General features: G+C 45.8%; 1 protein-coding gene across 1 annotated transcript in view; it reads right to left on the bottom strand.

Moving 5' to 3' along the window:
• The window catches only part of CHRND (cholinergic receptor nicotinic delta subunit), an 85,699-nt gene extending 72,712 nt beyond the window's left edge, over window positions 1–12,987 (bottom strand). Inside the window, exon 1 of the mRNA XM_077292916.1 lies at window positions 12,828–12,987. Coding sequence (XP_077149031.1) covers window positions 12,828–12,879 — 52 coding nt within the window. The 5' untranslated portion in view covers window positions 12,880–12,987. The remainder of the gene's footprint in view (window positions 1–12,827) is intronic.
• Between the last annotated feature and the right edge of the window lie 463 nt (window positions 12,988–13,450).

The following is a 13,450-nucleotide window of genomic DNA, read 5'->3' as shown; positions in this document are numbered from 1 at the left end:
CAACCTGGCCCGAGGAGAAACGAGGATGAAAACCAGAGTTGCAGAAAAAGGGTGAAACCAAAGTGGCAGAACTAGCCCGATTATTAAGGGCAAACTCGGCCAGTGGCAAAAAGGTAACCCAGTCGTCCTGATCAGCAGAAACAAAACATCTCAAATAAGTCTCCAACGTCTGATTAGTTCGCTCGGTCTGGCCATTAGTCTGAGGATGAAAAGCCGACGAAAAAGACAAATCAATACCCATCTTAGCACAAAAGGATCGCCAGAATCTGGACACAAACTGGGATCCTCTGTCAGACACAATATTCTCAGGGATGCCGTGCAAACGAACCACATTCTGAAAGAACAAAGGGACCAAATCAGAGGAGGAAGGCAACTTAGGCAAGGGCACCAAATGGACCATTTTAGAAAAACGATCGCACACCACCCAGATGACAGACATCTTCCGAGATACCGGAAGATCCGAAATGAAATCCAAGGAAATGTGCGTCCAAGGCCTCTTTGGGATAGGCAAGGGCAAAAGCAACCCGCTGGCACGAGAACAGCAAGGCTTAGCCTGAGCACAAATCCCACAGGACTGCACAAAAGAACGCACATCCCGCGACAAGGAAGGCCACCAAAAGGACCTAGCCACCAAATCTCTGGTACCGAAAATCCCAGGATGTCCCGCCAACACCGAAGAATGAACCTCAGAAATAACTCTGCTGGTCCATCTATCAGGGACAAACAATCTCTCTGGTGGGCAACGATCAGGCCTATCAGCCTGAAATTTCTGCAGCACTCGTCGCAAATCTGGGTAAATGGCAGACAAAATCACTCCCTCTCTGAGAATACCAGCCGGCTCAGAGACTCCCGGAGAGTCAGGCACAAAACTCCTAGAAAGTGCATCAGCCTTCACGTTCTTCGAGCCAGGCAGGTACAAGACCACAAAGTCAAAACGGGAGAAAAACAACGACCAACAAGCCTGTCTAGGATTCAGGCGCTTGGCAGACTCGAGGTAGATCAGATTTTTATGATCAGTCAAGACCACCACACGATGTCTAGCTCCCTCGAGCCAATGTCGCCACTCCTCAAATGCCCACTTCATAGCCAACAACTCCCGATTACCAACATCGTAGTTCCGCTCAGCAGGCAAAAATTTCCTTGAAAAGAAGGCGCATGGCTTCATCACGGAGCCATCAGAACTTTTTTGCGACAAAACAGCCCCTGCACCAATCTCAGAAGCATCAACTTCAACCTGGAAGGGAAGAGAGACATCCAGCTGGCACAAGACTGGCGCTGAAGTAAACCGACGCTTCAGCTCCCGAAAGGCCTCCACGGCCGCAGGAGACCAATTAGCAACATCAGAACCCTTCTTGGTCATATCCGTCAAAGGTTTAACCACGCTGGAAAAATTAGCGATAAAACGACGGTAAAAATTAGCAAAGCCCAAGAACTTCTGCAGGCTCTTAACAGACGTGGGCTGAATCCAGTCATGAATGGCACGGACCTTGACTGGGTCCATCTCCACAGTAGAAGGGGAAAAAACAAAAAACCCAAAAAAGAAACCTTCTGTACCCCAAAGATACATTTTGAGCCCTTCACAAATAGAGCATTCTCCCGCAGAACCTGAAACACCATCCTGACCTGGTTCACATGGGACTCCCAATCATCAGAAAAAACCAAAATATCATCCAGATAAATAATCATGAATTTATCCAGATATTTCCAGAAGATGTCATGCATGAAGGACTGAAACACAGAAGGGGCATTAGATAATCCGAAAGGCATCACCAGGTACTCAAAATGACCCTCGGGCGTATTAAATGTCGTTTTCCATTCATCTCCCTGCTTTATGCGCACAAGGTTATACGCACCACGAAGATCTATCTTGGTAAACCAACTGGATCCCTTAATCCAAGCAAACAAATCAGACAACAATGTCAAAGGATACTGAAATTTAACCGTGATCTTATTCAGAAGACGATAATCTATACAAGGTCTCAAAGACCCGTCTTTCTTGCCCACAAAAAAGAATCCTGCACCAAGAGGGGACGAGGATGGGCGAATATGTCCCTTCTCCAAAGACTCCTTTATATAACTCCGCATCGCGGCATGCTCTGGCACAGATAAATGAAAGAGTCGTCCCTTAGGAAACTTACTACCAGGAATCAAATCTATAGCACAATCACAGTCCCTATGAGGAGGAAGGGCACTGGACCTGGTCTCATTAAATACATCCTGAAAGTCTGACAAAAACTCAGGGATCTCAGAAGGAGTAGAAGAAGCAATAGACACCAATGGAGAATCGCCATGAATCCCCTGACAGCCCCAACTAGACACAGTCATAGCTTTCCAATCTAAAACTGGATTATGGGCCTGTAACCATGGCAGACCCAAAACGACAACATCATGCATTTTATGCAGTACCAGAAAACGAATCACCTCCTGGTGTACAGGAGTCATGCACATGGTCACTTGCGTCCAATACTGAGGTTTATTCTCTGCCAATGGCGTAGAATCAATTCCTCTAAGAGGAATAGGATTTTCCAAAGGCTCCAGGACAAAACCGCAGCGCTTGGCAAACGACAAATCCATCAGACTTAAAGCAGCACCAGAATCCACAAAAGCCATAACTGGGTAAGAAGATAATGAACAAATTAAAGTCACAGACAAAATAAACTTAGGTTGAAAAGTACCAATGGCGACAGGATTAACTTCTTTTTTTAAACGTTTAGAGCATGCTGAGATAACATGTGTTGAATCACCACAGTAGAAACACAACCCATTTTGACGTCTATGATTTTGTCGCTCGGCTCTGGTCAAAATTCTGTCACATTGCATAGAATCAGGTGACCGTTCAGACAGCACCGCCAAAGGATTAACAGATTTGCGCTCCCGCAAACGTCGATCAATTTGAATGGCCAGAGCCATTGAATCACTCAGACCTGTAGGGATAGGAAACCCCACCATCACATCTTTAATGGCTTCAGAAAGACCATTTCTGAAATTTGCGGCCAGTGCACACTCATTCCACTGAGTAAGCACGGACCATTTCCGAAATTTTTTGGAATATACCTCAGCTTCGTCCTGACCCTGAGAGATAGCCAGCAACATTTTTTCAGCCTGATTTTCAAGATTAGGCTCCTCATAAAGCAAACCAAGCGCCTGGAAAAACGCATCAACATTCACCAATGCAGGATCTCCTGGCGCCAGAGAGAAGGCCCAATCCTGAGGGTCGCCGCGCAAGAAGGAAATAACAATCTTAACTTGCTGAGCGGAACCACCAGAGGAACGAGGTTTCAGAGACAGAAACAATTTACAATTATTCCTAAAATTCAGGAACTTAGATCTATCTCCAAAAAACGGCTCAGGAATAGGTATTTTTGGTTCAGACATAGGGCTATGGATAACAAAATCCTGAATGCTTTGTACCCTAGCAGCAAGCTGATCCACACTAGAAGTCAGAGTCTGGACATTCATATCTGCAGCAGAGTTTCAGCCACTCAGAGAAAAAGGGGATGGAAGAAGCTAGGCAAACTGCAGCAAAAAAACCCCAAAAAAACAAAAACTCAGAACTTCTTTTTAATCCCGCTTCTGCGATGCATTAAACATTTTCTTTAGGCCTGGCATTCTGTTATGATCCCAATGGCAGAGGATCTCTGATATTCCGGCAAGATAGCAAAAACATAAATACTGCTCTAGGGAGGTGGAAACTGGGCTAACCGCATACCTGATCCTAACACAAACAACTAGAAGCAGCCGGTGAACGTGCCTACGTTGGTTCTAGACGTCTCGAGCCAGCCGGAGAACTGTCTACCTCTAGAGAGAAAATAAGACCTCACTTGCCTCCAGAGAAATTGAACCCCAAAGATATAGAAAGCCCCCAACAAATAATAACGGTGAGGCAAGAAGAAAACACAAACGTAGAGATGAACTAGATTTCAGCAAAGTGAGGCCCACTAGTCTAGATAGGCAGAAAATAGATAGTGGACTATGCGGTCAGCAGAAAACCCTACGAAAACATCCACGCTGAACATTCAAGAACCCCCACACCGACTGACGGTGCGGGGGGAGAACATCAGCACCCTTAGAGCTTCCAGCGAGCCAGAAAATCAAATATAAGCAAGCTGGACAAAAACACTGAAAAATGCAAACAATCCAAATTGTTCAAAACAGACTTAGCTTTTCTTGCATGAGACAGACTGAAAGGAATCCGGAGGAGACCATATAGGTCTGGATACAACGATGCCAGGCAAGAGACTGAGTCCAGAGGAGACTTAAATAGGGAACACTCGCTGCTTAACAACACAGCTGGAGCTCAGGCCTGCAACAAGACATGCCTAACACAATACCGTTAGTGACCACCAGAGGGAGCCCAGAAACACAGTTCACAACAGTGTAGTAGTGGAAGGACAGTAGGCTCGGACGGAAAGGAGCGGTCCTGTAACAGAAAGGAGAGGCAGTAGGTCTGGAGCAGTTAGGACAGGCGGTCCTGCAGACGTAAAGTAGGAGAATGTAGCACAGGTAATTAGCCTTATATGTGATATAAGAAGGTCTTTAGTGGATTTAGCGAGTACGTCCTTAAAGGCAATGTTAAACTATTGTTGTTCAGAATTTGCACTTAGTAGAATACCCGGTTGGGTAAGAAAAGTTATTTATAGTAAGGTTATTTAAAAGTATTTAACCATGTTTGTAACGTTCAAGTGTCCTCACCTCCCATAAAGGGAAGCTCTGTTAAAAAGTTGACTTGTACTTGCATTTTCAAAAATTGTATGTCTTTTTGCTGACATGTATTGTTGTTTTCTTCCCAGTCCAGGAGTACTGGATTTAACCGGGGGGGAGTGCAGCGCCCCAGAGTCCTGGTCGTTGCAGTACTATGGCTCCACCGCTAAGGGGGGCTATGGTACGTCTGATGGCACTGAAGGAGTTCATCTGACCAGGTATCACATACACCAATACATTTCACAGTCGGGCCTCCAGGGGGAGCTAAGGGTACTATTCATTAGGCCACTCCTCACATACTGGTAAAACTGGGGTCAGGCAGGAAGTTAGAGAGAAAGCTGACTGGGTTGGAACCAGGCAACACCTTGTGGCAGAGGGTGTTGTGGGGGAAGATTCGGTAGGGTCCCTGTCAGGTTTGGGACCCTGACAGAGGCCTGGCAACGAGAGAGAACGTCACGGGACCGTGCCTGCTCAGCATAGCGGCGGTGCCCTAAGAAAGGATCAGAAGCGAGATATATTGTGCTGAGTGAGAAACGAGATCAAAGCAAGAAGGAGAATACCAGTAGGAGTCGTGCTGTAAGACCGAGGCAACATCCTACTGAGGCGCACAACCGGCGGCCGGAACGCCGAGGAAGTATTTCTATATATAGCTTCAGGCAATACTTCAAACCAACGGCAGGACAGTCAGTCACAGGCGGGCTGTCTCACCTTAATCCCCTAAGAAGACATAGGGGGCAACCTGTGGAGAGGGGCGACTCTAGGGTCCCGGAAGAGCTCCGAGCCTACCCGTCATACGGGTGCGTCCCAACCATAACACCGGGAGGGACGGATTAGCAGAACATCATCTAATCGAGTTGTGAGGGAACACGAGAAACAGACACAACAGTTGTGGGGACTTTCCGTAAGCACAGCAGGGGAGGACCACAACACATAGCGCTAGCAGGAAGGCACAGATTTCCACCTGCAAAGGGAACTCTGGAGGTGCCATCGGACCGGCCGGACTTGCGCAGCCTGGTGAACCGTATTCCGGACTGAGGACCCAGAGACCTTCAGTAAAGAGGTAAAGAGACTGCAACCTGGTGTCTGTTGTGAATTAGACATTTTTGGCTCCCTCTTGTGGTCACTAGTGATATGACTCTGGGATTGTCTTTCCTCAGTTTGGCACCCACCTGGGTCGTTAGTCCAGGGGTGTTGCTATATGAACTTCCTGAATTCTCAGTCTGGTGCCTGGCATCGTTGTAATCAGTCCTTTCTGTTTGCTCCTGTCTGCTGGTCCTGGTTCTTGCAAAATTAAGCTAAGTCCTGCTTCCTTGTTTTTTGGTTATTTGTATTGCTCTTATTTTTTGTCCAGCTTGTACTAAATGTGATTCCTGATTTTGCTGGAAGCTCTAGGGGGCTGGTATTCTCCCCCCGGGCCGTTAGACGGTTCGGGGGTTCTTGAATATCCAGCGTGGAAATTTTGATAGGGTTTTTGCTGACCGTATAAGTCATCTTACTATATTCTGCTATTAGTCAGTGGGCCTCTCTTTGCTAAATACCTAGTTCATTCTTACGTTTGTCTTTTCTTCTTACCTCACCGTTATTATTTGTTGGGGGCTTGTATCCAACTTTTGGGGTCTTTTCTCTGGAGGCAAGAAAGGTCTATCTTTTCCCTTCTAGGGTAGTTAGTTCTCCGGCTGGCGCGAGACGTCTAGAACCAACGTAGGCACGTTCCCCGGCTGCTGCTATTTGTGGTGCTAGGATTAGATATACGGTCAGCCCAGTTACCACTGCCCTATGAGCTGGTTTTTTGTGTTTGCAGACTTGGTATTTATTTCTGAGACCCTCTGCCATTGGGGTCATAACAGTATGCCAGGCCTAAGTTGAATGTTTAATGCATTGCAGAAGTGGGATAATAAGAAAGGAAATTCTGAGTTTTTTTTTTTTTTCCCCTCTTTCTTCCTCCCCTTTACCTCTGAGTTGCTTGAGCTTGCTGCAGACATGAATGTCCAGACCTTGATTACAAGTGTGGACCAGCTTGCTGCTCGTGTGCAGGGCATGCAAGATTTTGTTACCAGTAGTCCTATGTCTGAACCTAAAATACCTATTCCTGAACTGTTCTCTGGAGACCGATTTAAGTTTAGGAATTTCAGGAATAATTGTAAATTGTTTCTATCTCTGAGACCCCGTTCATCTGGAGACTCAGCTCAGCAAGTTAAAATTGTTATCTCTTTCTTATGGGGCGACCCTCAGGATTGGGCCTTCTCGCTAGCGCCAGGAGATCCAGCATTGGCAAATATTGATGCGTTTTTTCTGGCGCTCGGATTGCTTTACGAGGAACCCAATCTTGAAATTCAGGCAGAAAAAGCCTTGCTGGCTATTTCTCAGGGCCAGGATGAAGCTGAAGTGTATTGCCAAAAATTTCGGAAATGGTCCGTGCTTACTCAGTGGAATGAGTGTGCTCTGGCCGCAAATTTCAGAAATGGCCTTTCTGAAGCCATTAAGAATGTGATGGTGGGTTTCTCCATTCCTACAAGTCTGAATGATTCCATGGCGCTGGCTATTCAAATTGACCGGCGTTTGCGGGAGCGCAAAGCCGCTAATCCTCTGGTGGTGTTGTCTGAACAAACACCTGATTTAATGCAATGTGGTAGAATTCAGACTAGAAATGAACGGAAAAATCATGGACGTCAGAATGAGTTGTGTTTTTACTGTGGTGATTCTACACATGTTATATCAGCATGCTCTAAACGCCTAACAAGGGTTGTTAGTCCTGTCGCCATTGGTAATTTGCAACCTAAATTTATTTTGTCTGTGACTTTAATTTGCTCATTGTCTTCCTACCCTGTTATGGCGTTTGTGGATTCAGGTGCTGCCCTGAGTCTTATGGATCTGTCATTTGCCAAGCGCTGTGGTTTTGTTCTTGAGCCGTTGGTAAATCCTATCCCTCTTAGAGGTATTGATGCTACGCCATTGGCGGAAAATAAACTGCAGTTTTGGACACAGGTAACCATGTGCATGACTCCTGAACATCGGGAGGTGATTCGTTTTCTTGTTCTGCATAAAATGCATGATTTGGTCGTTTTGGGTCTGCCATGGTTACAGACCCATAATCCAGTCTTGGATTGGAAGGTAATGTCTGTGTCAAGTTGGGGCTGTCAGGGAATTCATGGTGATTCCCCGCCGGTGTCTATTGCTTCCTCTACTCCTTCGGAAGTTCCTGAGTATTTGTCTGATTTTCAGGATGTATTCAGCGAGTCCAGGTCCAGTGCTCTGCCTCCTCATAGGGACTGTGACTGCGCTATAGATTTGATTCCAGGTAGTAAATTTCCTAAGGGAAGACTATTTAATCTGTCTGTACCTGAGCATACCGCAATGCGTTCGTATATCAAGGAATCTCTGGAGAAGGGGCATATCCGTCCATCCTCTTCCCCTCTTGGTGCGGGGTTCTTTTTTGTGGCCAAGAAGGACGGATCTTTGAGACCTTGTATTGACTATCGGCTTCTGAATAAAATCACTGTTAAATTTCAGTATCCTTTGCCTCTGTTGTCGGACTTGTTTTCCCGGATTAAAGGTGCCAAGTGGTTCACCAAGATAGATCTTCGTGGTGCGTACAACCTTGTGCGCATTAAGCAAGGAGATGAATGGAAAACTGCATTTAATACGCCCGAAGGTCATTTTGAGTACTTGGTGATGCCTTTTGGGCTCTCTAATGCTCCTTCAGTGTTTCAGTCCTTTATGCATGATATTTTCCGGAAGTATCTGGATAAATTTATGATTGTTTATCTGGATGATATTCTGTTTTTTTCTGATGATTGGGACTCGCATGTAGAGCAGGTCAGGATGGTGTATCAGGTTTTGCGTGAGAATGCTTTGTTTGTTAAGGGCTCAAAGTGTCTCTTTGGAGTACAGAAGGTTCCCTTTTTGGGTTTTATTTTTTCCCCTTCTGCGGTGGAGATGGACCCAGTCAAGGTCCGAGCTATTCATGATTGGACTCAACCCACGTCAGTTAAGAGTCTTCAGAAGTTCTTGGGTTTTGCTAACTTCTACCGTCGTTTTATCGCTAATTTTTCTAGCGTTGTTAAACCTTTGACGGATATGACCAAAAAAGGTTCTGATGTTGCTAACTGGGCTCCTGCGGCCGTGGAAGCTTTCCAAGAGTTGAAGCGCCGGTTTACTTCAGCGCCTGTTTTGTGCCAGCCTGATGTCTCACTTCCCTTTCAGGTTGAAGTGGATGCTTCTGAGATTGGGGCAGGGGCCGTTTTGTCGCAGAGAGGCCCTGGTTGCTCTGTAATGAGACCATGTGCTTTTTTCTCTAGGAAGTTTTCGCCTGCTGAGCGGAATTATGATGTTGGCAATCGGGAGTTGCTGGCCATGAAGTGGGCATTTGAGGAGTGGCGTCATTGGCTCGAGGGTGCTAAGCATCGTGTGGTGGTCTTGACTGATCACAAAAATCTGATGTATCTCGAGTCTGCTAAACGCCTGAATCCTAGACAGGCCCGTTGGTCATTGTTTTTCTCCCGTTTTGACTTTGTGGTCTCGTATTTACCAGGTTCAAAGAATGTGAAGGCTGATGCTCTTTCAAGGAGCTTTGTGCCTGACTCTCCTGGAGTCACAGAACCAGTTGGTATTCTTAAAGAGGGAGTAATCTTGTCAGCCATTTCTCCGGATTTGCGACGTGTTTTGCAGAGATTTCAGGCTGGTAGACCTGACTCTTGTCCACCTGACAGACTGTTTGTTCCTGATAAGTGGACCAGCAGAGTCATTTCCGAGGTTCATTCCTCGGTGTTGGCAGGGCATCCGGGAATTTTTGGCACCAGAGATTTGGTGGCTAGGTCCTTTTGGTGGCCTTCCTTGTCACGGGATGTGCGGTCATTTGTGCAGTCCTGTGGGACTTGTGCTCGAGCTAAGCCTTGCTGTTCTCGTGCCAGCAGGTTGCTCTTGCCCTTGCCTGTCCCGAAGAGGCCTTGGACACACATTTCCATGGATTTCATTTCAGATCTTCCGGTGTCTCAGGGCATGTCTGTCATCTGGGTGGTATGTGATCGCTTTTCCAAGATGGTCCATTTGGTGCCTTTGCCTAAGCTGCCTTCCTCTTCCGATCTGGTTCCTTTGTTCTTTCAGAATGTGGTTCGTTTACACGGCATTCCTGAGAATATCGTGTCTGACAGAGGATTCCAGTTTGTTTCCAGGTTCTGGCGATCCTTTTGTGCTAAGATGGGCATTGATTTGTCGTTTTCGTCTGCCTTTCATCCTCAGACTAATGGACAAACGGAGCGAACTAATCAGACTCTGGAGGCTTATTTGAGGTGTTTTGTTTCTGCAGATCAGGATGATTGGGTGACCTTCTTGCCGTTGGCTGAGTTTGCCCTTAATAATCGGGCTAGTTCCGCTACTTTGGTTTCGCCATGTTTCTGCAACTCTGGTTTCCATCCTCGTTTTTCCTCGGGACATGTGGAGTCTTCTGACTGTCCTGGGGTAGATTCTGTGGTGGATAGGTTGCAGCAGATTTGGAGTCATGTGGTGGACAACTTAAAGTTGTCACAGGAGAAGGCTCAGCGTTTTGCCAACCGCCTCCGCGGTGTGGGTCCCCGACTTCGTGTTGGGGATTTGGTATGGCTATCTTCTCGATTTGTTCCTATGAAGGTCTCCTCTCCTAAATTTAAGCCTCGCTTCATCGGTCCTTACAAGATATTGGAAATCCTTAATCCTGTGTCCTTTCGCTTGGATCTTCCGGTGTCGTTTGCCATTCACAACGTGTTCCATAGGTCTTTGTTGCGGCGGTACGTTGTACCTGTGGTTCCTTCTGTTGAGCCTCCTGCTCCAGTGTTGGTTGAGGGCGAGTTGGAGTACGTGGTGGACAAGATCTTGGATTCTCGTCTCTCCAGGCGGAGGCTTCAGTATCTGGTCAAGTGGAAGGGCTATGGTCAGGAGGATAATTCCTGGGTGGTTGCCTCTGATGTGCATGCGGCCGATTTAGTTCGTGCCTTTCACGCTGCTCATCCTGATCGCCCTGGTGGTCTTGGTGAGGGTTCGGTGACCCCTCCTTAAAGGGGGGGGTACTGTTGTGAATTAGACTTTTTTGGCTCCCTCTTGTGGTCACTAGTGATATGACTCTGGGATTGTCTTTCCTCAGTTTGGCACCCACCTGGGTCGTTAGTCCAGGGGTGTTGCTATATGAACTTCCTGAATTCTCAGTCTGGTGCCTGGCATCGTTGTGATCAGTCCTTTCTGTTTGCTCCTGTCTGCTGGTCCTGGTTCTTGCAAAATTAAGCTAAGTCCTGCTTCCTTGTTTTTTGGTTATTTGTATTGGTCTTATTTTTTGTCCAGCTTGTACTAAATGTGATTCCTGATTTTGCTGGAAGCTCTAGGGGGCTGGTATTCTCCCCCCGGGCCGTTAGACGGTTCGGGGGTTCTTGAATATCCAGCGTGGAAATTTTGATAGGGTTTTTGCTGACCGTATAAGTCATCTTACTATATTCTGCTATTAGTCAGTGGGCCTCTCTTTGCTAAATACCTAGTTCATTCTTACGTTTGTCTTTTCTTCTTACCTCACCGTTATTATTTGTTGGGGGCTTGTATCCAACTTTTGGGGTCTTTTCTCTGGAGGCAAGAAAGGTCTATCTTTTCCCTTCTAGGGTAGTTAGTTCTCCGGCTGGCGCGAGACGTCTAGAACCAACGTAGGCACGTTCCCCGGCTGCTGCTATTTGTGGTGCTAGGATTAGATATACGGTCAGCCCAGTTACCACTGCCCTATGAGCTGGTTTTTTGTGTTTGCAGACTTGGTATTTATTTCTGAGACCCTCTGCCATTGGGGTCATAACAGGTGTCCTCGTTATTTACTGCACCGCACCACCACCACTATCCACATCTATTACTTTACGCCCCTCAGCAGGGTCACGGACCGGGTCTAGCCACCGTGACAACCCCAGAGCAGAGACTCAGAGGCCCGGTACCGGGTACCCCTCGGCCCTGCGGCAGTGGGGGCGCTACACATACATGCACACTCACACACATAGGAAAACACACATGCACGCTCAAATGCATAGGAAAACACACATGCACACTTACACACATAGTAAAACACACATGCACACATTCACGTTCACACACATAGGAAAACACATGCACACTCACACACATGAAAACACACATGCACCTACACTGCAAAACACACATACTCTATACTGCCATGTTTAATTTATCATTTGTTATATGCCCAAACCCCCACAATTTATCTCCGCACAGCAAAAGCTGAGATGGGCTGCTCTAGGTGCTGGGCTGTGGTCACACAGGGCAGCTACTTCTCATCTTGTTCTGCTGTCCTGTGCTGCTGCTCTGCACGCTGCCTGCTGCTCTTCCCCCTCCTGGTCCTGGCTGATCGGACAATCTGGGCCTGGCAGATACCCATATAGACACACATACACCACACACATGTGCGCACACACACAGGCACACCTAAAGCACATATATGCGCACACACACACACATGTACCCCACATACACATGAGCATGAAAACATACAACACACACCATAGATTTGTGCAGACACACCACACACGTCACACATCACACGCACACTCTGCATTTTGTGGTATATCTATGTTTTATACACACAATCAAACCTAAATGAACGTTTACCAGAAGAAATAGACTATCTATCTATCTATCTTTTGATTTGCCCACTGTTTATTCCAATGTCTGAAGAAGTTGTGCATTACCCACCAGGGTGATTAATATCTAGTTATTTTACGAGGTTGTAGTAAGAGACAGGCAGTAGTTCTTTTAGAAAACTCACTAGCATTTACTTTTAGCTCATTAATTTCCAGATTATCCAGCATTATTGCATTTCTAATGAGTAAATGACTGACCCACTAATAAAAGAAAAATAAAAGAATTAGGGATTTAACATAAATGCCTATTCATGGTCATGTTGACTCTTCATTCTAGCAGCACAACATAAAAAAACACACAAAAAAGATATAAAACCAAAGTGATAATCTTATTTCACAAAATGTGACTGTCAATAGTGGATATTATGGTAACATTTATGAAAATACAGAATGACGGCACATATGCAAAGACATTTGTTTAATTAGAAATATCACTAAAATATGCAGATTGAATAAAAAGCGTTAGACGCTTACCTGAAAAGTAGGGAGCTAAACTAAGTGTGAATATAACCCATAACCATTCCATAATTCCCAATTCCACTGCTGTTCTTTGGGTAGTTTCTCTGTTCCTTTTTGCTGCCCTTCCTCCACATTCGGACTCACAGTAAAGAACGGACTATGGAAAGGAAATGTGACCCAGCGATGAAGACAGACAGGAACAGGTGCAAGACACTAGAAAATAAGTCACATACCAGTAATACAGTGGGAAAAGGAATGAAAGCGAATGTACTGCAAGCTGGACACCAGGGCCAGTCACTCCAGATAGTATAGGCTATATGCTACTCTGTAGTTATACTGTCTATGAAAACTGTAAAAACAAACAAGCAAAAAAAAACGATTATCCCACATTTACACATAGATATTAATCTAATAAATCACAAATGCACCCCAAAACATGTCTGGTATCACAACATTTGTAACAAGCAGTAAAAAAAACTGTATAACTATTTATCCTACATTGTGAATGTTGAAAAAAAAATATGAAAAACTACATCAGTATTGAATTGATGCATTTCTTAAAGGGAACCTGTCCGCAGATTTGCCACTATAGGATTCGGCCACTGCCTTTCAGGGCTTATCTACAGCATTCTATAAAG

Source organism: Ranitomeya variabilis, chromosome 2, assembly GCF_051348905.1.
Source record: "Ranitomeya variabilis isolate aRanVar5 chromosome 2, aRanVar5.hap1, whole genome shotgun sequence".
Lineage (NCBI taxonomy): Eukaryota > Metazoa > Chordata > Amphibia > Anura > Dendrobatidae > Ranitomeya > Ranitomeya variabilis.
This window is presented reverse-complemented; position numbering and strand designations above follow the sequence as displayed.